This window comes from Nyctereutes procyonoides, unplaced genomic scaffold (assembly GCF_905146905.1).
Source record: "Nyctereutes procyonoides isolate TBG_1078 unplaced genomic scaffold, NYPRO_anot_genome, whole genome shotgun sequence".
Taxonomy (NCBI): Eukaryota; Metazoa; Chordata; class Mammalia; order Carnivora; family Canidae; genus Nyctereutes; species Nyctereutes procyonoides.
In genome coordinates, this window is record NW_026575147.1 from 179,605 (window position 1) to 204,275 (window position 24,671).

General features: G+C 41.6%; 1 protein-coding gene across 1 annotated transcript in view; it reads right to left on the bottom strand.

Annotated features, from left to right (window-relative positions):
- The window catches only part of DNAH6 (dynein axonemal heavy chain 6), a 242,056-nt gene that overhangs the window by 95,312 nt on the left and 122,073 nt on the right, over window positions 1–24,671 (bottom strand). Inside the window, exons 40-45 of the mRNA XM_055312464.1 lie at window positions 23,099–23,256; window positions 21,503–21,634; window positions 14,098–14,269; window positions 12,478–12,624; window positions 11,516–11,589; window positions 7,763–7,917 (exon numbers count right to left, since the gene is read on the bottom strand). Of these exons, the coding sequence (XP_055168439.1) occupies window positions 7,763–7,917; window positions 11,516–11,589; window positions 12,478–12,624; window positions 14,098–14,269; window positions 21,503–21,634; window positions 23,099–23,256 (838 nt within the window). The remainder of the gene's footprint in view (window positions 1–7,762; window positions 7,918–11,515; window positions 11,590–12,477; window positions 12,625–14,097; window positions 14,270–21,502; window positions 21,635–23,098; window positions 23,257–24,671) is intronic.

The window sequence follows — 24,671 nt, forward strand, 5'->3', positions numbered from 1 at the left end:
AATTTTGGCCATATTTCATTTTCCTGAGACCACTCTTCCAACTCTTCATTCTTGTTTCTATATCCAGTGGAGCTATAGCCTTCAGTGGCACCCATTAATCCACTAAGATAGCTAGTGCCAAACATACCCCTGGCTCCCCCCCAGTACTTCATTGATGCTTCTTCTTCCTCTGCTTCCCACCACAGTTTATCCACTTTCACTTCCAAGTATATCTTTGACCATGCTGGTATTTGTTCATCCACAAGCCAGTGAGTATCATGTTCTTCCCATTCAGAGACACTGAGAGGTAGCCATTGGCCGTCTGGGAATTCAGGGTGATCCTCATGGTTATATACTCCAGATCCCTCCTCAGTTTTCCATTGAATCCCGAGTCCTTTCTCTAAAGAATAAAGTTTATCTGAAACTCTTCTGCCCACTTTTTGATTTCAGCACTGATAGACTTTTCTATCCAGAACTTCTTCCAGGGGTATCTGCTTATTATGTCACTTGGGTCCTGCATAAGCCCAAGTGCTGGCTGCTGAGGCTTTTTTTTTCCAACTCATAAATATGGGTTTGAAATTGGATGAATTCCTCAGAGCCCTTGGTGACATGGCTGTTCCTGCCTTTGGCAAGCTCTTGCTCAGCCCCTTCCAGTTAACTCCAATAGGTACTGCTCCAATAAGTACTTTCTCTCAAGAACTGGTGGCCCTGTTCAAACACTGACACAATGTCCTGCCTATGCTACAATTTTGTCTGCAGGGCCTGAATCTCATCTCCTGTGGACTGATAATTCTGGATTATATTTCTTCAGAATCTTCAGATGGTTTAAAATTTTACCCTGATGGGGATCCCTGGGTGGCTCAGCAGTTTAGCACCTGCCTTCCAGGGCATGATCCTGGAGACCCGGGATCAAGTCCCACGTCGAGCTCTCTGCATGGGGCCTGCTTCTCCCTCTGCCTGCATCTCTGCCTCTCTCCCTATCTCTGTCTCTCATGAAGAAATAAATAAAATTTTAAAAAAAGAAAATAAATAAAATTTTACCCTGATGAGTCTGTGCATCCTTCTCCAGGAGAACAGCAGTATGATGCCTATGCTCTGGGGACTCCCAACACATAACACAAAATATTTGTTGGTCATCCTTGCAGTAATAGTGGAACTATCCCAAATGTAGCTCACACAGCTTCTTGCATTTTGCTCAAGTGGTCCGTCGCCTTTGGGTTGTCTCTCCTCATCTACCTTCATCCTCTAGATGTTTTCCACTAGGCTGGCCATCTGTCACACATGGCAAATATTTTCTTTCTTAAAGACAATCTTACAAAGAGAATAATGTAATGGCTTCTTAGTAGATTCACTAGGAAGACCTGAATGATGCAGTGGTAGCAGAAGACATAACCACAGTTGATGGCTATAGGGTCTCTCAAGTAGTTGAGGCAGATAGAGCACAGCACCTCACCCTCCAGCTCTCTCAGAGGGGAGGCAGCAGCCATGATAGCTGTGCCCAGACCTGGACAGAGTCCTTCTCAAGGCAAGCAATTACTTTCTCTAGCAAAAGTTAATTCCTGACATGAATAGGACATTGCTCCAAATGTATCTGTTGCTTTCTCCGAATGTTGATGTCCTGTGACAACCTGTATCATTGACTCAGATGTTTATGTTCAAAACTTTAGGTCTCACAGAGCCAGAATGGAGAATTATTGTCAGGTAGGGATGAGTGGGCACCTCTTGACCTGTGGCTTGCACTCCTGCTTCAGGTCCCCCAGCTGGGACCCTTACCCGGTGTCTCTCAGAGTGCCTCTTCTCTGAAATTCAGACACTTTTACAAGTCATCTAAATTGAAGTAACCAACTTCTAGAGATCTTAAAAGCTGTGACTTAGCAAACATTGATTAAATAGTCCTCATACATTATTATCTTTGGTGACAGGGGACAGACAGGCTATGTAGTGTGAGCAAAGAACAGGAAGTCCACATTGAAAAGTGCTCCCCCAGGACAAAGCAGACTCTTAGGTCATTATTCAGGATCTTCTCAAATAGCAATTAAACTTTCCAATTTGTCTCCTTTAGCTTTGCACCTTCTCCTGCCCCCTCAGGCCAGTCTGCTCTTTCCTAGCCTTGACCTCCTAGATAGCACAGCTTTGTCTAGAACAGGGTCAGCAAACAAAGGCATGTAGGCCAAACCCCGCCCCTTTACTGTTTTGTTTTTAATTTTTATGGCCTATGAGCTAAGAGTGGTTTTTCAGTTTTTAAATGGCTAACAAAAAAAATCAAAAGAAGAATAACATTTTGATATGTGAAAATCACTGGGTATTCTAATAAATAAATAAAGTCTTATTGGAACACAGTCAAACTCATTCATTCATTTATTGAAGGTGGCTGCTTTTGTTGTTTCAGTGGCAGAATTGAGTAGTTTGTGACAAGGACTGTATGACCTACAGAGTCTAAAACATTTATCACCTGGTCCTTTATAAAAGAAGTTTGTTGGCTCCTTTCCTAGGATCCTTTGCCAACTCCTCCCCTGAAGTGAGCAAATAGATGATTCAGGCACCATTTCCACTCTTATGTCTCTATCACAGTGCACATCTAACAGAAGACACATTGGATCATCTGTTTATTTCTCTTCAGTCCCCCAGGTAGGTATAAAATTGGGAGGTAAAGGGATATGTAATAATGTTTTGCTACTGTTTTCCATAAAGTATTCTACAGTGGATGAAATATTGACTATTATAAAAATCTTGCACTCTATATGTTACTCTTTCCTTGTTTCATGTATAGTACAGTAATTTGATTATTTTCATCTTAGATTATTGGAAACAAGTAAATTGTCCATTCTGCTTCCTGGTGTTATTCTTATTTCTGTCAACTTACATATCAATAGATAGAAAATAAATCCTCCAAGGTTACATTTTCTCTACAGTAGTAGGCAAGAGACAGCTGTCCTAATTAGTGGCTTACATTTTCATAGAGTTCTGTTTTACCATCCTTGAAGTGCAGTGACAACTTTGGGCATATGTAATGGGTGGAAACAGTCTGAAGCAAATTGCCCTCTGAAAACACAGGCTCTAAAGTAAAAACACAATTTTTTTTCTGAGTTGAGAAGGCCTTTATCCACTTACCCTATGGCAAAAAAAAAAAGTCTAAAATGTCACCAACAAATGGAAATATAATGTTTACTAAATTACTGAATATTTAGTAATTGTCCCATAACTCATGTTCATAATGAAGCCCTTCCTAGAGCTACTCAGCAGTAGGTATTTGAAAGCTCTTACAAGTAGAAATTTGTTTACTCTAATTCCTAACTCTTGATCCTTTTTAGAAAAAGATGTCTACATTCATACAGCAGCCCTCTGTGTATCTGAAAACCAAATCTCCTCCATTCTACAAATGGCTTTTAATTTCCTCCTGTAATATTTTAAGCAATCCTTGAGTAGCCTAGTGATTCTCTTTCACAAAAGTCAGAAAGATTATAAATAAAATTAAGCTGACTTTGCCTGTCGTCTGATCTGTTCTCCACGAAGTTCCTCAGACCAGAGTACTCCATTATTTTTTTCTTTGTAGGCTTAAGGCCTGTGTGAACTATAGGATAAATGCTGTTAGGAAGTAGTGTGCGGGTATGTTGGCAGGGGGATAGGTGAGAAGAAAGTGGTATCTCAACAACCCAGTGACAAACTGTTGTGTAACACTGGGGTTGTGACAAATTATTGAATTAGAGTTAATTAAACAGCAGAAGTATAGGAAAGATAAAAGACTTGATTGCTTATGGTTTATAGAAAAAAAGTCCTGAGGATTTAACTGTCAAACTTAACATGATGCCACACTAAAACATAGTTGACAAAGGAAAAAAACAAAGTCATTGAATTCTTGCCATGGTAGCAAACCATGGGAAATCCTGTCCTTAAACACACTTCACACTGTAGATTGCACAGAATACTATATCAAGTATGGATATCACATTTTTAAGTGGAATGTGGAGAAATTCTCAAGTGTTCAGTATGTTGAGGCTGGAAATAATCCCTAACAGGAAATAGTGGAAGCTCTGGGTTACATCCTCCCAGAGAATATAAAGCTAAGAGGAGCCTGGTCATGATTTTCAAATATTTTGAGGGCTGTAATGAAAAAAGTGGATCAATTTGGGGTGGAGGCAACTGCTGCAAGTACTAGATGAGATTCTCAGTAGGCCTCAGTAAGCCTATGACCTATTAGCTTTAAGGGGACTTTGGACAATTCAGCTAATCTCTCTGTGATACACAGTATTGTCCAAACATGGCTGCAGTACTATTTCTGGTCCTACTTGCTCTTTTATCCTGTCAAGAGATGGAGTCTCTGACCCCTTCGTGTGAACTGGATGGGTCTGTGTCACTCCTTTGGCTAACAGAGTATAGTAGAAGTAATGCTATGTGACTTCCAAGGCTAAATCATGAGAGGCCATTTGGCTTCGTGGCTTTCAGGGCACAGGCCTTTGGAGCCGAGATCCATGGGAGAATCCCAGACACTGATGCTGTCGTGCTAGAGAGACAGAGGCAGAGATGTGCCACATGCTCCAGGTCTGACTTTACACTGCACTGAGACCCCAAGATAGAACCACTGGGAACCATGAGATCATGAAATAATGTAGCTACTAAGGGTGACAGCTTATATAGCAACAGACCACTGGAACATTCTCTGAGCCATACTTGTAGAGAGATTAGGATATTGAGTCATAGAGAGGTATTATCACAGTTAAATGGGATACTCCATATCGTGGTTTTATATTCACGCTGAATGCCATTATTGCCACTACTTCACAGGATGGGACAGATACCAGATGTCACAGGGAGCAGATTTGGCATCATCCTTGAAGTGTCATTTAAATACTTGGAGTTGTCCAACAGTATACAAGTGCACTTTAAAAAGTGGTGCATCATATGATTTTTCCCTCATATGTGGAATTTAATAAATGAACAAAGAAAAAAAGGGAGGAAAAAAACCAGACTCTTAACTATAGAGAACAAATGGATGTGTGTGTGTGTGTGTGTGTGTGTGGTGAAACAGGTGAAGGGGATTAAGAGTGTGTTTGTCATGATGAGTACTGAGTAATATACAGAATTGCTGAATCACTGCATTGTATACCCAAAACTAATACAACACTGTATGTTAATTATACTGGAACAAAAAAATTTTAAAAAGCGCTATATGCTTCAAGGACTACAGATATTCAGGCTAGATACCTATTTATCCGGGATGGCCCTCAAAGGAAATTTGCAATAGGTAAGAGACTTATAAGCAGATGGAATCTATAATCCTTGGATTTTACTCATTTTGCTATAATCTTGAACCCCTTCTTTAGGCATGTATGTAATCAACCTTATTATATTGTACATGTATCTCTGTAAACTACCTTAGATCCTTTTTTTGTAATAAGACAGGGCATTTTAAACAAACAAAAACAATCTATTAATATTTAGCACAAATAACCCCTGGGATTCCACAGAAAGTTCATGCCACTTATATTTAAAATATATAAAAGGGGCGCCTGTGTGGCTCACTCAGTTAAGTGTCTGACTTTTGATTTTGGCCCAGGTCATGATCTCAGGATCTTGAGTTCAAGTCCTCCATCAGGCTCCACACTGGGGGTGGAGCCTGCTTAAAATTCTCTCATCAATCAGAGAAAGAAAATTATCATATGGTTTTACTCATATGTGGAATAAAAAAAATGTGAAAGAGACCCTAAGGGAAGGGAGGAAACTGAATGGGGAAAAGTTAGAGACAAATCATGAGAGACTCTTAACTCTGAGAAACAAATAAAGGGTTATGGAAGGGGAGGAGGGGGGATGGGGTAACTGGGTGACGGGCACTAAGGGGGACACTTGATGGGATGAGCACTGGGTGTTATATTATATGTTGGCAAATTGAATTTAAATGTAAAAAAAGAGAAGTGGGAGGGGCAAGATGGCGGAAGAGCAGGGTCCCCGAGTCACCTGTCCCCACCAAATTACCTAGATAACCTTCAAACCATCCTGAAAATTTACGAATTCGGCCTGAGATGTAAAGAGAGACCAGCTGGAATGCTACAGTGAGAAGAGTCCGCGCTTCTATCAAGGTAGGAAGACGGGGAAAGAGAAATAAAGGAACAAAAGGCCTCCGAGGGGGAGGGGCCCCGCGAGGAGCCGGGCTGAGGCCGGGGCGAGTGTCCCCAGGACAGGAGAGCCCCGTCCCGGAGGAGCAGGAGCTGCACCAACCTTCCCGGGCGGGCGGAAAGGGGCTCGCAGGGAGTTGGAGCAGGACCCAGGAGAGCGGGGATGCCCTCGGGCTCCCGGGGACACTAACAGACACCTGCGAGCGCAGGAGAGTGCTCCGAGCTCCCTAAGGGCTGCAGCGCGCACGGCGGGACCGACCGGAGCAGCTCGGAGGGGCTCGGGCGGCGGCTCCGCGGAGGGGGCTGCGGGGCGGGAGCGCGAATCCCACAGCGCAGGCCCCGGAGCACAGGGCGCCGGGACACAGCCCAGGATCCGGCCTCCCCCGGGACAGGCAGAGGCCGGGAGGGCCCAGGACAGCGAGGACGCTCCTGCCCCGAGCTGAGCAGATCAGCGGCCCCGCCCCGGAGCCTCCAGGCCCTGCGGACGGAGAACCGAGAGCCCCGAGCCCGGTAGTTCCTGCGGAGGCTGAATCCAGGCTTCCAAATAGATATCATGATGACACTAAACTCATATCTGTCAATAGTAACTCTGAACGTGAATGGGCTTAATGACCCCATCAAAAGGCGCAGAGTACCATGGACTTTCTTCAGAGACTTAGAACAAATTATTTTAAGATTCGTGTGGAATCAGAAAAGACCCCAAACAGCCAGGGGAATTTTAAAAAAAGAAAACCATATCTGGGGGCATCACAATGCCAGATTTCAGGTTGTACTACAAAGCTGTGTTCATCAAGACAGTGTGGTACTGGCACAAAAACAGACATATAGATCAATGGAACAGAACAGAGAACCCAGAAGTGGACCCTGAACTTTATGCTCAACTAATATACGATAAAGGAGGAAAGACGATCCACTAGAAGAAAGACAGTCTCTTCAATAAATGGTGCTGGGAAAATTGGACATCCACATGCAGAAGAATGAAACTGGACCACTCTCATGCACCATACACAAAGATAAACTCAAAATGGATGAAAGATCTAAATGTGAGACAAGATTCCATCAAAATCCCAGAGAAGAACTCAGGCAACACCCTTTTTGAACTTGGCCACAGTAACCGGAGAAGGACAAACAGTGTATGTTCTCATTCATTTGGGGAATAGGAATAATAGCGAAAGGGAATATAAGGGAAGGGAGAAGAAATGTGTGAGAAATATCAGAAAGGGAGACAGAACATAAAGACTTCTAACTCTGGGAAATGAACTAGGGGTGGTGGAGGGGGAGGAGGGTGGGGGGTGGGGGTGAATGGGTGACGGGCACTGAGGGGGACACTTGATGGGATGAGCACTGGGTGTTATTCTGTATGTTGGTAAATTGAACACCAATAAAAATTAATTTAAAAAATAAAATAAAATAAAAAAAAATAAATGTAAAAAAAGAGATTCTCTCCCTCTCCCTCTGTCCCTCCCCACCCCTGCTTTCTCTCCCCCTCTCATCCCCTTTCTAAAATATATATATAAACATATATATGATAATTTTTACATTATAGCAAGATTTGCTCATAGACGTTTGTCCATATTGCAATCTATTTAAAGACTTCTGCATGACTTAATTCTTACCTTTTAATACAAAATAAATTAGATCAGTGCATTATTGGGCACCTAATAGTACTATACCTTGAAACATGTTCTATAGCATCCTGGAAGAAGACCAACTTTACTTCCTTGGGATTTATAAGGTTATAATCATCAAGATAGTCCTCTAGAACATTTGCAATTTTCTCCATATTAGGCATGTCATCATAAATCCGATCCATCTTATCTGCTCCAAACTGTAAGATGATTTAGGGGAGAGGGACCAAGTTAGTTAGATCAGTTATGATACAGAAATATACACAATATTCATGACTGTAGGAGGGAACATCATTTTATCTGTTATGTAATCATTTGCATACATATTATATATAATACCTATTATACATATATTTATTCTTATATACATACATTTATATAGCTAATATAGCTATTATATATACATAATATATATAGCTATTCTTGCTATTATATTAAAACCAAGGAAATGGGGCTAAGCAACTCAGATTTTCATGGATAACTGAAAATCCATTTCATTTAACTTCAAATGGAACATTGGAGTTTCAATGATCTTTGCTATAAAATTCACAAGGGAGCTCAGAAATAGGTTTCCAGTTTCTCACTGTTCTTACTTTGGTTTTGTACTTTTGCTCTCAGGCTGGTGACATCAGAGAAGCTAAATGGGCTGAAAGTTATGCATGCCAGATTATTATGAATATAAACAATCATTCCAGAACTACATGTAGTTTTTACACAGCTGTCATCTGATTAAATAAATCATTGAGAATGAAATTTTGGGTAAACTCAATTTGGGAATTGAGTTCCTGTTTGAGGTCCTGTGTGGACCTGTACATGAGGTCTTTTCTTTGCTGTAGCAACTGCCCAGGGGGCATTTTCATTTGGAGCCATTGACTAAAATACTTATATGTAATGCAAGAAAGATCTGATTGTTCTTTTCCCTTTACTTTATTCCCCTATTTGATGATTATAGCAGTAGAAACACATGGGAAATATAATCACTACCTGGAAACAAACTTTGGACTTCATTTTTTTTTGTATTTTTTTTTTATAAATTAATTTTTATTGGTGTTCAATTTACCAACATACAGAATAACACCCAGTGCTCATCCCGTCAAGTGTCCCCCTCCGTGCCCGTCACCCATTCACCCCCACCCCCCGCCCTCCTCCCCTTCCACCACCCCTAGTTCATTTCCCAGAGTTAGAAGTCTTTATGTTCTGTGTCCCTTTCTGATATCTCCCACACATTTCTTCTCCCTTCCCTTATATTCCCCTTCACTATTATTCATATTCCCCAAATGAGTGAGAACATACACTGTTTGTCCTTCTCTGATTGACTTACTTCACTCAGCATAATACCCTCCAGTTCCATCCACGTTGAAGCAAATGGTGGGTATTTGTTGTTTCTAATGGCTGAGTAATATTCCATTGTATACATAAACCACATCTTCTTTATCCATTCATCTTTCGATGGGCACCGAGGCTCCTTCCACAGTTTGGCTATTGTGGACATTGCTGCTAGAAACATCGGGGTGCAGGTGCCCCAGCGTTTCATTGCATCTGAATCTTCGGGGTAAATCCCTAACAGTGCAATTGCTGGGTCGTAGGGCATCAAAAACCTCCCAAGACACAAGAGTCCAGGGCCAGATGGCTTCCCAGGGGAATTCTATCAAACGTTTAAAGAAGAAATCATACCTATTCTACTAAAGCTGTTTGGAAAGATAGAAAGAGATGGAGTACTTCCAAATTCATTCTATGAGGCCAGCATCACCTTAATTCCAAAACCAGACAAAGACCCCACCAAAAAGGAGAATTACAGACCAATATCCCTGATGAACATGGATGCAAAAATTCTCAACAAGATACTAGCCAATAGGATCCAACAACACATTAAGAAAATTATTCACCATGACCAAGTAGGATTTATCCCCGGGATGCAAGGCTGGTTCAACACTCGTAAAACAATCAATGTGATTCATCATATCAGCAAGAGAAAAACCAAGAACCATATGATCCTCTCATTAGATGCAGAGAAAGCATTTGACAAAATACAGCATCCATTCCTGATCAAAACTCTTCAGAGTGTAGGGATAGAGGGAACTTTCCTCGATATCTTAAAAGCCATCTACAAAAAGCCCACAGCAAATATCATTCTCAATGGGGAAGCACTGGGAGCCTTTCCCCTAAGATCAGGAACCAGACAGGGATGTCCACTCTCACCACTGCTATTCAACATAGTATTGGAAGTCCTAGCCTCAGCAATCAGACAACAAAAAGACATTAAAGGCATTCAAATTGGCAAAGAAGAAGTCAAACTCTCCCTCTTCGCCGATGACATGATACTCTACATAGAAAACCCAAAAGCCTCCACCCCAAGATTGCTAGAACTCATACAGCAATTTGGTAGCGTGGCAGGATACAAAATCAATGCCCAGAAATCAATGGCATTCCTATACACTAACAATGAGACTGAAGAAAGAGAAATTAAGGAGTCAATCCCATTTACAATTGCACCCAAAAGCATAAGATACCTAGGAATAAACCTAACCAAAGAGGTAAAGGATCTATACCCTAAAAACTATAGAACACTTCTGAAAGAAATTGAGGAAGACACAAAGAGATGGAAAAATATTCCATGCTCATGGATTGGCAGAATTAATATTGTGAAAATGTCAATGCTACCCTGGACTTCATTTTTAATAATACATTTAAATAGATATATTGCATATAAATAAATTATTTATCTTTTTTATTTGTCAGGGTTACCATGGTGATGAGGTAATTGCATACATGCAATATAAAGACAACTTCATTCTTTTGTCTAACTAGTGCTGATTGAGCTATACCTAGCTCTGAGTAGGAAGCTGGGGATTTAGGGCAAACAGAACAGACACAGCCCCTGCCCTCTTGGGGATACTAGGGATGTTGTACCCAAACAAGAGTCAACTTGGTAAAACAACATCCATCAGCATAGGTAGGGGGGTTAGATGGAAGACTTATTCAAGGCAGTTCTAGAAGGTAAAATTAGAGCCGGTAGATACATGTTATTGGAAGTACAAATTGAGGAGCATAATGTAAGAAAAAATTTGCTACTGATGAGAGCTACCCTGAAATGAGGAGGGCGGCACTGCTACCTAATTAGCTGCTGGAAGCATGTGAGCACATGCTGAATAGCTATACAGAATACAGCAAGGGGGACGCTAGTCCTGGGTTGAGAAATTAAACCTGCTTCTTTCCATATAAAAAATCTGATGGGTATCTGATTCAGACTGTTACCAAAATGAATGTGACTAGATCAGAAGTTAGAATCTGTTTCTCTAAAGGGCTAGATAATAAGTATTTTAGGTTTTGCAGGTCATATAGTCTTTATTGCAAGTACTCCAGTCTGCCTTTTTTTTTTTTAGCCATTTATGAGAGACCCAGAGAGAGATAGGCAGAGACATAGGCAGAGGGAGAAGCAGGCTCTATGCAAGGAGCCCGATGTGGGGACTCCAACCCTGAGACCCTGGGAACACGACCTGAGCCAAAGGCAGACGCTCAACCACTGAGCCACCCAGGCGCCCCTCTGCTTTGTCTTGTAATATGAAAGCAACCACATGAAAAACAGTACCTGGTCAAATGGGTTTGGCTGTGTTTCCATAGAATTTTATTTACAACAATGGGCAATGGGATAGATATGGCCTGGGGACCATAGTGTGCCAACCCTTGGTCTATATCTTTAATCTTCAGAGATGTAAAGTTCTTGTTAAATATGAAATTGAACTGTAAAATGGTAAATGCTTTATTTATCTTCAAATGTAGTCAATTCAACATACTTGCCTTAATAAAGTCTCCAAAGATGATGGGTCTAGTCAAAAAATATTCCAGGCCAATTGCAATTCCAAAATGTTTGTCTATTCAAAAAACAAAATCAATTTTTAATATATGATAAGCTTGAATGTAGTATTTCAATAAGATATACAGAATAATATCAGCTGTTACTTTACGTAGAAGGCTTAACTAGTAAATGAAAGTGGGAGAAAGACATGTTAACAGCACACCATTTTAGTTTGGTTGATAATCTCCTGGATTTAAGATTAAGAATGTTTAATATTAATAAATATTTTATTAAATAATAGATATTGAATATACATTTAATAAATAAGGCATATTAGAGATATCCTGGCTTCTTAGCAGACAAAATGCTGGTTCTCCTACTTTCCCTTTTCTACTTAAAATGCTATACTGAACTTAAAATATTAACTCTTCCTGAATTTTAATCAAATTATTTCCCTAATATTTCATATATGTCTATATATTTGAATCATTGAAGAGAAAAACTTTTACCCATGAATGAACTAAAATTTATTTTGCTTTACTTTATCTAAGCTCATTTTAATTTTTCTTTGTAGAAATCAAATTGCTTTTATAGGCCCCCGTTCCCCCACAAAGAAAGAAAGAAAAAGAACAGGTATTATGCTGAGTGAAGTAAGTCAACCGGAGAAGGACAATCATTATATGGTTTCACTCATATGGGGAATATAAAAAAATTGTGAAAGGGATTGTAGGGGAAAGGAGAGAAAATGAGTGGGAAAAATCAGAGAGGGTGACAAAACATGAGAGACTCCTAACTCTGGGAAAAGAACAAGGGGTAGTGGAAGGGGAGGTGGGCAGGGGGATGGGGTGACTGGGTCACGGGCACTGGGAGGCACTGGATAGGATGTTCTACTATATGTTGGCAAATCGAGCTCCAATAAAAAATATACATAAAAAAGAACAGGTAAATAATAATTGATATTTACTGGCCATTTCTGTCAAAATAGTATGGAAATAGTGCTTATCTTCATTATTAATCAACCGGTCATGGAAAACTCTTTGGCATTCATGGCAAAAGAGTCTAAATATCTGTATTTCTTCTCTTATTGTTCCTGAATCACACTGAAGGATACCTGTTTTTTTAAGAAAAGGAAAAAAGGAAACGTCTACATTTGTGAAATATCTAGTAACAGTTGAACTAGAAAATCCTTAAGTCCAGCTTTATCCCCACACTACCCCAAATGGCTGCGTCCCCACTAGGGTGCTAGTGGGGAAGCACACCATCCCCCTGCCTCAGGGCTCTCTGCTGGCAGGGACTTTTTCATTCCCGTGTTTTAGGTTACCTGTCATCTCCTTGGAGAGGCCTTCCCTGACTCCTGTCAGTGACTCTCATGGCTTTCTCATCTTCCCATATATAACTTGCCATAATCTCCGGGGACATATTTATTAGTTAGCCTGCTGCCCCTAGATACTTGGGGCAATTATTATAGATTTTTTAAATAGGTAAATTCCCATCATGATGGTTGGGAAGCCACCAGAATGGACATCGATGCTTGTAAGTCAGTCCTTGTGATTTTAGATTCTGGGCTCTTGTATATGAGATATTTTAAAATAAACTCAATATACACTCATAGAATAACAGTGATCTCACTTTTTGAAAGTAAAACTGGACACATTATCTGGCAAAACCCTTTTTCTTGTTTTGTGATATTTCTTTAACTGAAGAGGTGAAGTGGTCAGACTTCACAGTACAGGCCATGTTCATCTCATTATTACACTGGGTTGCCACATGTTAAGTGAGGAGTGCTACATCTCTTTAATATACAAACATGCTTCTAGTAACTCCCCTCACCCCCACCTCTGACCTTTCCACTGTTTTCAAAACTCCAATTCCCTCTCTCATTCTTTCCCAAGGTTCAGTCCTCACCAAATGCCCTTGGTCCTTCTGGCTTCTACTCCAAGTTACTCTGATTACTCTTTGTATGGATATAAATTATAACGGTCAACACAGTTCTAGTAATACCAAGTTGCAGCAAAAGCAGTTATGGATAGCAGTCCTTGAAGTGTTCATTCTCTCTGGGGACCCTTCACTTCTCACAGCACAGTGCAGACGGGCATAGGGAGAATATTTACTCTACATATAGGTGTACATGGCAGACAAGATGAACCATACAACATAAGCGCAAAATCCTTGAGTAGACTGAAGGGGAGGGAATTCAGTGTCTGAGGGGGTATTGGCCCGTGATCAGACCAGGGCCAACTCAACCACTACAGGGAAGGAAGGCAGATGCAGGTGGTCTGGGAGATTTGGAAGATGAGGTACTTCTGGTTTGATTTCTTCTTCTTTTTTTTTTTTTTTCTTCAGTGAAATAAGAAGACACATTATCAGGTGGAAGCAAGAAATGGAAGGAGGTGCTGGTGGTCTGAGGGAAGCTATGCCATCCTCAGCCTAAGGTGGGGGTGGAGGGTGACTTGAATAGGGGACATGTAATAGGATTTCCAGGCGGGGCACAGAGACTCGTGTATATACAATTCTACCGAGAAATTGGGGATGAATGGAAATGAAAGGAGTTTGCAGGTCAGAGAATGAGAGTTCCATACATTACCTTGTACACATTTGGATAAATCTCTCAAGTTAAAGACATAGTGGGACTTGGCCGGTGTTGGCAGAAGGTCAACACTCAATCTGTTATAAATCTCAACTGCGGCTTCTACAATGTTTGGTGCGGTTTGCTTTATAGCTGGTGGGAAGTCACTGAGGAAGCCATTTAAGATGGCCTAGAACAAGAAACATAATGTGAAAGGGTTAGATTTTTTTAAAATAAATTTATTTTTTATTGGTGTTCAATTTGTCAATATACAGAATAACACCCACTGCTCATCCCGTCAAGTGCCCACCTCAGTGCCTGCCACCCAGTCACCCTCACCCACGCCCACCTCCCCTTCCACCACCCCTAGTTCGTTTCCCAGAGTTAGGAGTCTTTCATCTTCTGTCTCCCTTTCTGATATTTCCCACTTATTTTTTCTCCTTTCCCTTTTATTCCATTTCACTATTTTTTATATTCCCCAAATGAATGAATGAATGAGACCATATAATGTTTGTCCTTCTCCGATTGACTTATTTCACTCAGCATAATACCCTCCAGTTCCATCCACGTCGAAGCAAATGGTGGGTATTTGTCATTTCTAATGGCTGAGGAATATTCCATTGTATACATAAACCACATCTTCTTTATCCATTCATCTTTTGATGGACACCGAGGCTCCTTCCACAGTTTGGCTATTGTGGACATTGCTGCTAGAAACATCAGGGTGCAGGTGTCCCGGCGTTTCATTGCATTTGCATCTTTGGGGTAAATCCCCAGCAGTGCAATTGCTGGGTCGTAGGGCAGATCTATTTTTAACTCTTTGAGGAACCTCCACACAGTTTTCCAGAGTGGCTGCACCAGTTCACATTCCCACCAACAGTGCAAGAGGGTTCCCTTTTCTCCACATCCTCCCCAACATTTGTGGTTTCCTGCCTTGTTAATTTTCCCCATTCTCACTGGTGTGAGGTGGTACCTCATTGTTGTTTTGATTTGTATTTCCCTGATGGCAAGTGATGCAGAGCATTTTCTCATGTGCTTGTTGGCCATGTCAATGTCTTCCTCTGTGAGATTTCTCTTCATGTCTTTTGCTCATTTCATGATTGGATTGTTTGTTTCTTTGCTGTTGAGTTTAATAAGTTCTTTATAGATCTTGGAAACTAGCCCTTTATCTAATACATCATTTGCAAATATCTTCTCCCATTCTGTAGGTTGTCTTTGAGTTTTGTTGACTGTGCAAAAGCTTCTTATCTTGATGAAGTCCCAATAGTTCATTTTTGCTTTTGTTTCTTTTGCCTTCGTGGATGTATCTTGCAAGAAGTTACTGTGGCCGAGTTCAAAAAGGGTGTTGCCTGAGTTCTCCTCTAGGATTTTGAAGGAATCTTGTCTCGCATTTAGATCTTTCATCCATTTTGAGTTTATCTTTGTGTCTGGTGCAAGAGAATGGTCTAGTTTCATTCTTCTGCATGTGGATGTCCAATTTTCCCAGCACCATTTATTGAAGAGACTGTCTTTTTTCCAGTGGATGGTCAAAGACTCCACTCCACGATTGCTAGAACTCATACAGCAATTGGGCAGTGTGGCAGGATACAAAATCAATGCCCAGAAGTCAGTGGCATTTTTATACACTAACAATGAGACTGAAGAAAGAGAAATTAAGGAGTCAATTCCATTTACAATTGCACCCAAAAGAATAAGATACCTAGGAATAAACCTAACCAAGGAGGTAAAGGATCTATACCCTAAAAACTATAGAACACTTCTGAAAGAAATTGAGGAAGACATAAAGAGATGGAAAAATACTCCATGCTCATGGATTGGCAGAATTAATATTGTGAAAATGTCAATGTTACCCAGGGCAATTTACACTTTAATGCAATCCCTATCAAAATGGGATTTCTTCAGAGAATTGGAACAAATTATTTTAAGATTTGTGTGGAATCAGAAAAGACCCCGAATAGCCAGGGGAATATTATAAAAGAAAACCATAGCTGGGGGCATCACAATGCCAGATTTCAGGTTGTACTACAAAGCTGTGGTCATCAAGACAGTGTGGTACTGGCACAAAAACAGACACATAGATCAATGGAACAGAATAGAGAATCCAGAAGTGGACCCTCAACTTTATGGTCAACTAATATTTGACAAAGGAGGAAAGACTATCCACTGGGTTAGATTTTTTTAACATCAAAAATTTATCTTTCAAATACTTCAGATCTGATTATGCTTTTTCTAATAATAATCAGCTGAATTCCTATGCGAGGACATATGGGTGATAAAACTCTGCCATTCACTTCAGAATATGTCCCTGAGAATAGGCTCACTCCTGTCTTCTGTGACTGGTGATGCTTGAGCATCATTTGTTTCTGACCAGTGGTCTGACCCAACTTGCTCTCCACCTAATTTAGATTTCTGCTCCCTGTGGGTTCAGAGGTCATTGTGAGGTGCCTAAACTTATGTGGAAATGAGCTGAGGGCCTCTCTCGGATATTTATGGGTACATGACCAAAGGTTCCATAGACTTCATCCTCATGTATGTTTAAGGTACAACTCCATCAAAACTACAGCACACGCCTCTTGAGCTTCCCGGTCTCAGCATTGGGCCCCACCCCATGCTTGGATCAGGAACTTGCAAGTTTCCTTTGATGGCTTCCCTTGTCTGTCCCCCACAGCCTAGCTTGAACGTAGTCTTGAACCTCTCTGCTTCCCCGACATCATCCCATTCCAGCCCGGGGTCTTTCATCTGGGCTTCTTCAGCCCCTCCTTCTCCGATTGGCCTTGCCATTTCCACTCCTGTCTCCCTTTGGTTACCTTTTTTTTTTTTATACATTTTTAAAATTTTTATTTATTTATGATAGTCACAGAGAGAGAGAGAGAGAGAGAGAGAGAGAGGCGCAGAGACATAGGCAGAGGGAGAAGCAGGCTCCATGCACTGGGAGCCCGATGTGGGATTCGATCCTGGGTCTCCAGGATCGTGCCCTGGGCCTCCCTTTGGTTACCTTCAGTCAGGAAGATCAGGCTCTGCCCTCACCTGTGAGTCAAGACTTACCTGCCTGGCTCTTCACTTTGCCTCTTCCCCATTGCTCACTGTGACCCAGCCACACAGGCTCTTTCCTTCTCCTCAGGGTCTCTGCATGGCTACTCCCCCCAACCCTTCCAGTCCCCACTTCCCCACACCCCATCCCCCTGCCTTAGGGCTCTCTGCCGGCAGGGACTTTTTTATTCCTGTGTTTTAGGTTACCTGTCATCTCCTTGGAGAGGCCTTCCCTGACTCCTCCTGTGAGTGACTCTCATGGCTTTCTCATCTTCCCATATATAACTTGCCACAATCTCTGAGGACATATATATTAGCTAGCCTGCTGCCCCTAGATGCTTGGGGCAATTATTATAGATTTTTTAAATAGGTAAATTCCCATCATGATGGTTGGGAAGCCACCAGAATGCACATCGATGCTTGTAAGTCAGTCCTTGTGACTTTAGATTTTGGGCTGTCGTATATGAGATATTTTAAAATAAACTCAAGTATTTATTTCAACGAGCCTCGTCATTGAACATTAGTTTTAGCAGCTTATGAGGACTATCTTTTTTTTTAATTTATTTATTTATGATAGTCACAGAGAGAGAGAGAGAGAGGCAGAGACACAGGCAGAGGGAGAAGCAGGCTCCATGCACCGGGAGCCCGATATGGGATTCGATCCCGGGTCTCCAGGACCGCGCCCTGAGCCAAAGGCAAGCGCCAAACCGCTGCGCCACCCAGGGATCCCGAGGACTATCTTTTGAGCTACCCACCCCCCGCCCCTGGGCCCCCAACATATGTTTAACATTCTCCATAGGGCCCACATTTTGAGTAGGACCATCTCAGTATATATAAAATAAAAATTTTACTATACATATTATATATATACTATCCATAAAAAATCAAAATTCTAGTCTGTTTATTCTTTATCACAAAAATATAAAAATAGTTATATAAATGTAACTAAATTAGTTTTATATATTTAGTATTAATATAATACATATTAGTTCAGTTATCTGCTTATTATCTATATCCATGGCCGAAGCTCCATGAGGACAAAGATGACATCTGATTTGTTTAAAATGTAGTACCAGGGGGATCCCTGAATTGCTCAGCGGTTTAGCACCTGCCTTCGGCCCAGCGTGTGATCCTGGAGTCCCAGGATCGAATCCCACATCGGGCTCCCTGCATGGAGCTTGCTTCTCCCTCTGCCTGTGTCTCTGCTTCTCTCTCAGTGTCTCTCATGAATAAATAAATAAAAATCTTAAAAAAAATATAGTACCAATGTCTATCACCTGGTAGATGCTCCTAAATATTTCTTTAATAAATGAAATTAAGGGCTACTCAACTGATATTCATAAATTAAAATTAGCATGTCATTCTAGAGTTTACTGAGGACCATAGCTTGGTCTTCTATTCAAAGATCTGTCTCACATGACATATTTGACAACTTTGAAAAGCTTCTACTAAGAATATGCACACATGAGAGAGCCAGAATTCCCAAAGTTTGGGGGAAGGATGCTTTGGCATGAGGACACTATTAATATTTCGTGGAGTTGATCATTGTTTTTAATTACTGATGTTATATCTTTCTAATTAAAAATTATATCTAATTTAATGACATTATCAATTTAATTGGTTCTGTGCTATTTAGCTTACCTTTAGAATGTAGAGTGATATACATTTTTGGTATATACATTTTCAATAAGTAAACACTAAGACATGTATGAATGTGGCTCAAGGGTGAGTTACCCATAACCACACATAATCCAAAACATGGCAGATTCTGACCTGTCTTTAGTTATGTGCTCCTTGCATATATGTGCTGTTTAGCTAACTTGCAACAGACTCTCAAAGAGTCTTTCTCAAAGAAAGTGCAGTGATAGTACTGATTGTTTTAGAAATAGATGGTTAAAAACATTATGTACCTCCTGCAAACACACTGTACATTTACCATTTAGACGCAGAGGCTTCTTTTAGATGGTAGCAATAAATTAGTTACTTCATGTTGCTAATGACAAATTTAACATATTGATTTGCTTTTCTTCAGTTCTTGCTGGTCCCTCCAAGTTCTTTCCCCTTGTACAGTGACCAAGCACAGGGAAAGTGGGCCATGAACTCTTGAGTACTGCTTGGATGGGTTGTGATGGAAAGTAGAGTTTGGGATCCATAGGTCTAGAGCAAATTCTTCTCTATAGGGAAAATATCCTGTCTGTGAGGAGTATATGCGTCCCCACCTGAATCTAGTTCAACCCAGTGGCCCTGGGATCTCTCTCAGTTTTGGTGCTTTTCATTTCCTTTTCTACCTACACTTAGCACAAGTGTTAAATAGTAGTCTGTAAGTTACAGTTGGAAGAGGCGGCTCCTATTTTCAGCTGGGATATGCTTGCTGGATGATGTCCCTATGGATGACACAGTTCCTGTGGAGAAGCCTGAGGGTAAGGAATCATTTCATTTCCAGGAGCCCAGACTCCATATATTCCTTCCCACCAAGAGAGCACTGTGGAATGATTAGGAATGACATTCTTGTTGGGATAACCTTGAGTTTGCTTTCATTTATTAAAATATGAAGTAATTAGTAAATTCAGCATTTTATCATCAGGCATAGGTTACTTGGGACATACCTCACTGATGATCACATCACAAAGTGTGTCATGATAGAATGGTTGGGAGTCACCCATCTTAAACTTCAAATTATACACACTAGATCTCAACAAAATGTGAGGGGGTTAAAAGAAATTCTTCTTATGCCTGTGTTCTCGTGTTCTCCCTGTTACCCACTTCATGTTTTGTTCTGCACTTTGTTAGAGGAGATACACTCCCACTCTTTCATGTTCTAAATTATTCTATAAGACAAAAGTTTGAAAAACAGAAGTTTTTCAAAGTGTGGTGATTCTTATGTCATTTTGGCATTAGCTCCTAAACAACTTACTCAAATTACCTTAAATTCATTAAAAATAATTTCCCATGGATATAAGCTATTTCAGTATGAAAACCACTTTTCATGTACTAAAAGGTTGTGTATGTGATGGCTCCGTTCCTTTTTCTCCTCTGAGAGGTCCCGTTGGAAGGAGAGGCCAATGCTGGTGAATGCAGAGGCTCACTTAATGCCACTGTCACTGCCCCTCTTTGGCTCCTCAGTGATTTATCATCAAAGTCAGCTTCTCTAAATCAGTCACCAACCTGTCTGATTCTACCTGTGTGCCCACATCACCATTTCTTGCCCCCGTGACTGCATTTGACTGTTCCCAGGATCTGTTCCTCCCTGTCAATTCTTGTCTCCCAAGACAGCTCACAATCTTCTCTATAAGCATTTTCTGGTTGGTTATGGTATGCTCACTCTAGTTGTGCTGCTTCATGTTCTCTTGTCATTCTACTTAAAGTAATGTTGCATCTTTATTGAACACTTCTGCTAAGCATTTATTTATAGGGTAGGCACAATTATTTTTCCCATTTAAGGAAGTGGCCCCTTAGGGAAATGTGTACAGGTAGAAGAATTTGGGTGGTTGTTTTTGTTGGAGGTGGTGGTGGCAATGAGGCAATGAATTCTAGGTTAGCTGTGTTTTGCTTGAGCTTGCTGGCATATCAGGAGCTGTGTTTGGTGGCTGGTGGGGCACACAAGACCTGGTGGTCAGGTATGAGAGGAACAGAGAGGGGGTCTGGGCAGTAGACAGCATCTGCTGAATGCCAAGAGTCAAGGGTCCAGGATAAAGTCTTTGGCAGTCTTTCTGTATCCCTAAAACTATCTCTGAGACCACAAACACAGAAGGCAATGATGCAAATGCCTGTTGTGTAAGGGACAGGCAGGGCTAGATAGGGAGATATAGGTAGGGGGCCATGGAATCAGGCTCACAAAACAAAGTCCCAAAAAAGCTGAGATGCAAAGAAACCAGAGATAAGGGAATAGACCAGCCCACCTGGCCTTGGATATTAGGAAGTATTTTTCTTTGGCAGCTACAATGTAATCACAGAAAATGACCAGACCACAAAGAAGTCAAGTCATTAAGGGTATTATCAACAGTCCTTGCTCAAACTAAGACAACACAGTCTCAAAGCCACAAACTCCTGGTCAAGTTTTCAATAAAGTACCAGCCTAAAAAGCCTTCAGTGGCAACCCTGTTGGGTTCCCTCTCACTTCTGAGAGCTTTTTCTGTATCCTCACTTAATACACTTTTATCACTTTACTCACTCTTCTTTGTTCATGAGATTCATTCTTTGACTCTGTGAGATAGGAACCTAGCTCTTCTGCTTCACCATCAGCTACTGCCCAGATGCCCCTGTATTTACCTGGTTTCTGCTCAGAAAAGGGACAGATGGGCTCCTCTGAAACACAACAGCCTATTCTGACTGGGAATTTTGGAACAGATATGTTTTCTTTTTCCCTCCTGCCGAGGTTTAAGTTCACACTCACCTGAAAAATCTGTTTCAGACTGTGCTCGGAGGGCATTGGAAGGCACAGCATGCTGAAATGTCGAATGAAGCGGGGAGTCACAGGGTTGCGGCCACCACCTGGAGGTGCACATGCTGATACGATTGTTACATCCTGGGTGGGAAGAAGTCCACACAAGTCAGCCCACAAAGAAAGAGATGACATCTGCCCATACCGGTGGCAGGACTCAGAACCAACACATTTTTGAGGACGTACCATATGACAGCATTACCTTATGTCTTCCTACACATTATCTGACTTAGGAGATCACTACCTCAGGAGATCACTACCATTACCCTCATTCTGTAGCTGAAAAAAAAAATCAAGACCCTGGGTAGTTATTGCTCAAGGTCACTCAGCTAGTGCCTCTATCTGTAGAAATACACCTATATAAACATTTAGTCTTAAAAAATTGTCAAGAAGTTGTATGTTAGGTTAAAAGATATTCATTCAACAAATATTAAGTATAGTTGATTCTTGTTATTTGCAGTAGTTATGTCCTATAAAATCACTGGAATGCTGAATTTACACACACTGAACCATTGTTCTTAGGGGAAATACAAAATTAGGTTCCTATGAGCCTTCGGTCATAACATTTTCAATTGACCAATACATCATAACTGTAATTGCTTCTGGTCTTGCCTCCTCTCAGACCACCCCTCCCCTGAAACCAAGGGAATCTTTCTGTAACATTTCCTCTAGGGGCTGCACATCTCTTAGAGGATAAATCCACATTCCTTGTTGTGGCACCATGTGGGCTGACCTTTGCATCTTCTGCCACTTTGGCACCCACATTCCACAGCACCATGATATTCAACACTCCCTGATTTGAGATGCAAAATGCTCCTTTTCCTTACTTTGCTATGCTCTGACCCCAAAATCCTGTTTCAACATCATCTCTTCTGGGAAGGCGTCTCTCATCCTCAACCAGTGCCTCAATCCCTGCCTCCCTCCAGTCTCTCCCCACTCATCACCCTGCGTTATAAATACATGTGTCCATCTGCCCCCTGAAGCTGAGCCTTTGGGGAGGTGGGCCTGTCTCACTTGTCGCTGAATGTCCTGAATAAAGCAGGGTAAGAATTTAATATAGATTAAATAAATTGAGTCACATATAAAAAACACCAAGGCCATAGGTTAGAGGATGAATTATGTCCTCCTTTTCTCCTGGCCAAATAAATGTTGAAGGCTCAACCCCTGGTATCTCAGAATGTGATTATATTTGGAGATAGGGTCTGTAAGGAGGTAGTTAAGTTAAACTGAGGTCATTAGGACGGGCTCTAATCCAGTATGACTGGTGTCTTTATGAGAAGAAGACATTTGGACATAGATAGATGCAGAGGGAAGATCATAAGAAGAAACAGGGAGAAGACAGCCATCTGAAAATCGGGGAGAAGCCTCAGAAGAAACCAACCCTGCTGATCTCAGACTTCTGGCCTCTACAACTGGGAGACAATAAATTTCTGTTGTTTGAGTCACTCAGTCTGTGGTATTTTATATAGCAGCCTTAGCAAACAAATATATCATCTTTTCTTACTGTTTAAATTTAAACACACAAAGTAATTTAAAACCTAAAGTAACCTGTATATCTTTCCAAAATAGTTTGCTTCTGTCATAAAATCCACCAAAATCTTGATACTGCCGAAGTAATTCAATTGGAGGCTGAGAGCCATAGCGATCCAGTCTGGGCATGTTTAAATCATCAACAAAAATCACAACATGTTTGTTTCCTGGTGCTCCTAGGGAATAAAATAAATTTAAGAATTAAGATTTGCCACTGGAAAATGTAAGACAAAAGCTCAGGTAGGGCTTTGGACTCAGTGAACACCCCATAGGTCATAATGAGCTCAGTTCTGAGTGAGGAGGGCCCCAGCAGGGAGGAGTGCACAGAGCTGAGACACCCATACTGCCGGGTGGACCCTCGCCCTTGCTCTCAGAGGTGCAGGATGATGCCAGCTCTCCAGTCAGTTTGGATCTTTCTCAATCTCAGGCACTGTCATTGCCTCCCCTGACGTGTGGCCTGGCATGGGGGAGGAAGGTCATTTCCTTTTCAGAGCAGGAGATAGAAGTACTCCAAAAGTTTCCTTACGTAAATACCATTGCACCACCCTCCATAGGGAAAACAGGGCTGGATGTTCAAAAGCATCTGATCACATCAAAGAGAAGTCCAGTATGGTGGAGCTTTATAATGCCATATTTAACTTAGAGAACATCAATATGCATACTAGTAAAAAAAAAAAAAGAGTAATGACAGAGAAAAGGAAATGGCCTAAGCAGGGGTGACCCCGCCCACTCTGGCATCCAGCACTTGCCAACAGTGAAGGAATCAAGGCAAACTCAGTGCCCAATTCCATCTTCCAGATCCCTGAAGCCAACTTGCAGCACAGGCATGGGGAGGGGCTTCAAGAGAATCCTTCACAAAGGCATGGTCTCCTATCAGAGAGACTGGCACTCACTACCCTGTGCCTACCAGAACGGGAAAAAGGGAATAGAGAGGAGGCAGTAAAGCAGCTGGTATCCTCACAGGTTGGCACAGAGGGCCCATTAGATAATGGACACCGTGGAAGGCAGCTGGCTCGAGCTTGGCTAGTATTTCACCCAGGGAGGCTATGGGCCAGCCAGGTGGACCCAGTAGCAAGGACTGCAGGATATACTCTAAAGGTGGGACTGAGACAGGGCTGAGGCCCTGGTTCCCAACATTAGGGAACCTTCCAATGGGGATGCCAATGCCTGGCCTGTGTACACCCTTTTGGGGAGTCCTTCAGAGAACCTGCTCCTGGAAGCCTGACAGAGCATGGACAGTCATTCATCATCAGCGAGAGAAGCAGGGACAATCCACATGGAGGCCCATCTAAATGTTAGTTAGGGAGAACACTTGTCCTTTCCTCTCCTCCCCTCCCGACACACTAGAGCCTCCTATAGGGAGGACCAGGAAGGGCAAAAGGGCACCCCATGCCCCCCTCCACCTCCAGCACCATGAGACACAAACCAGGTCTATGGCAGAGAAGAGCTTTACATTGGGTTTGGAATTGAAACTTTACATTAGACCTGACTCAAAATAGTGATGCTATTTATCTAATAGTTAATATGGGATGGAGAGGGAGATCCCACTGATGCCTGTCTGGAAGCTCTGACAGAAAACAAAACAAAACAA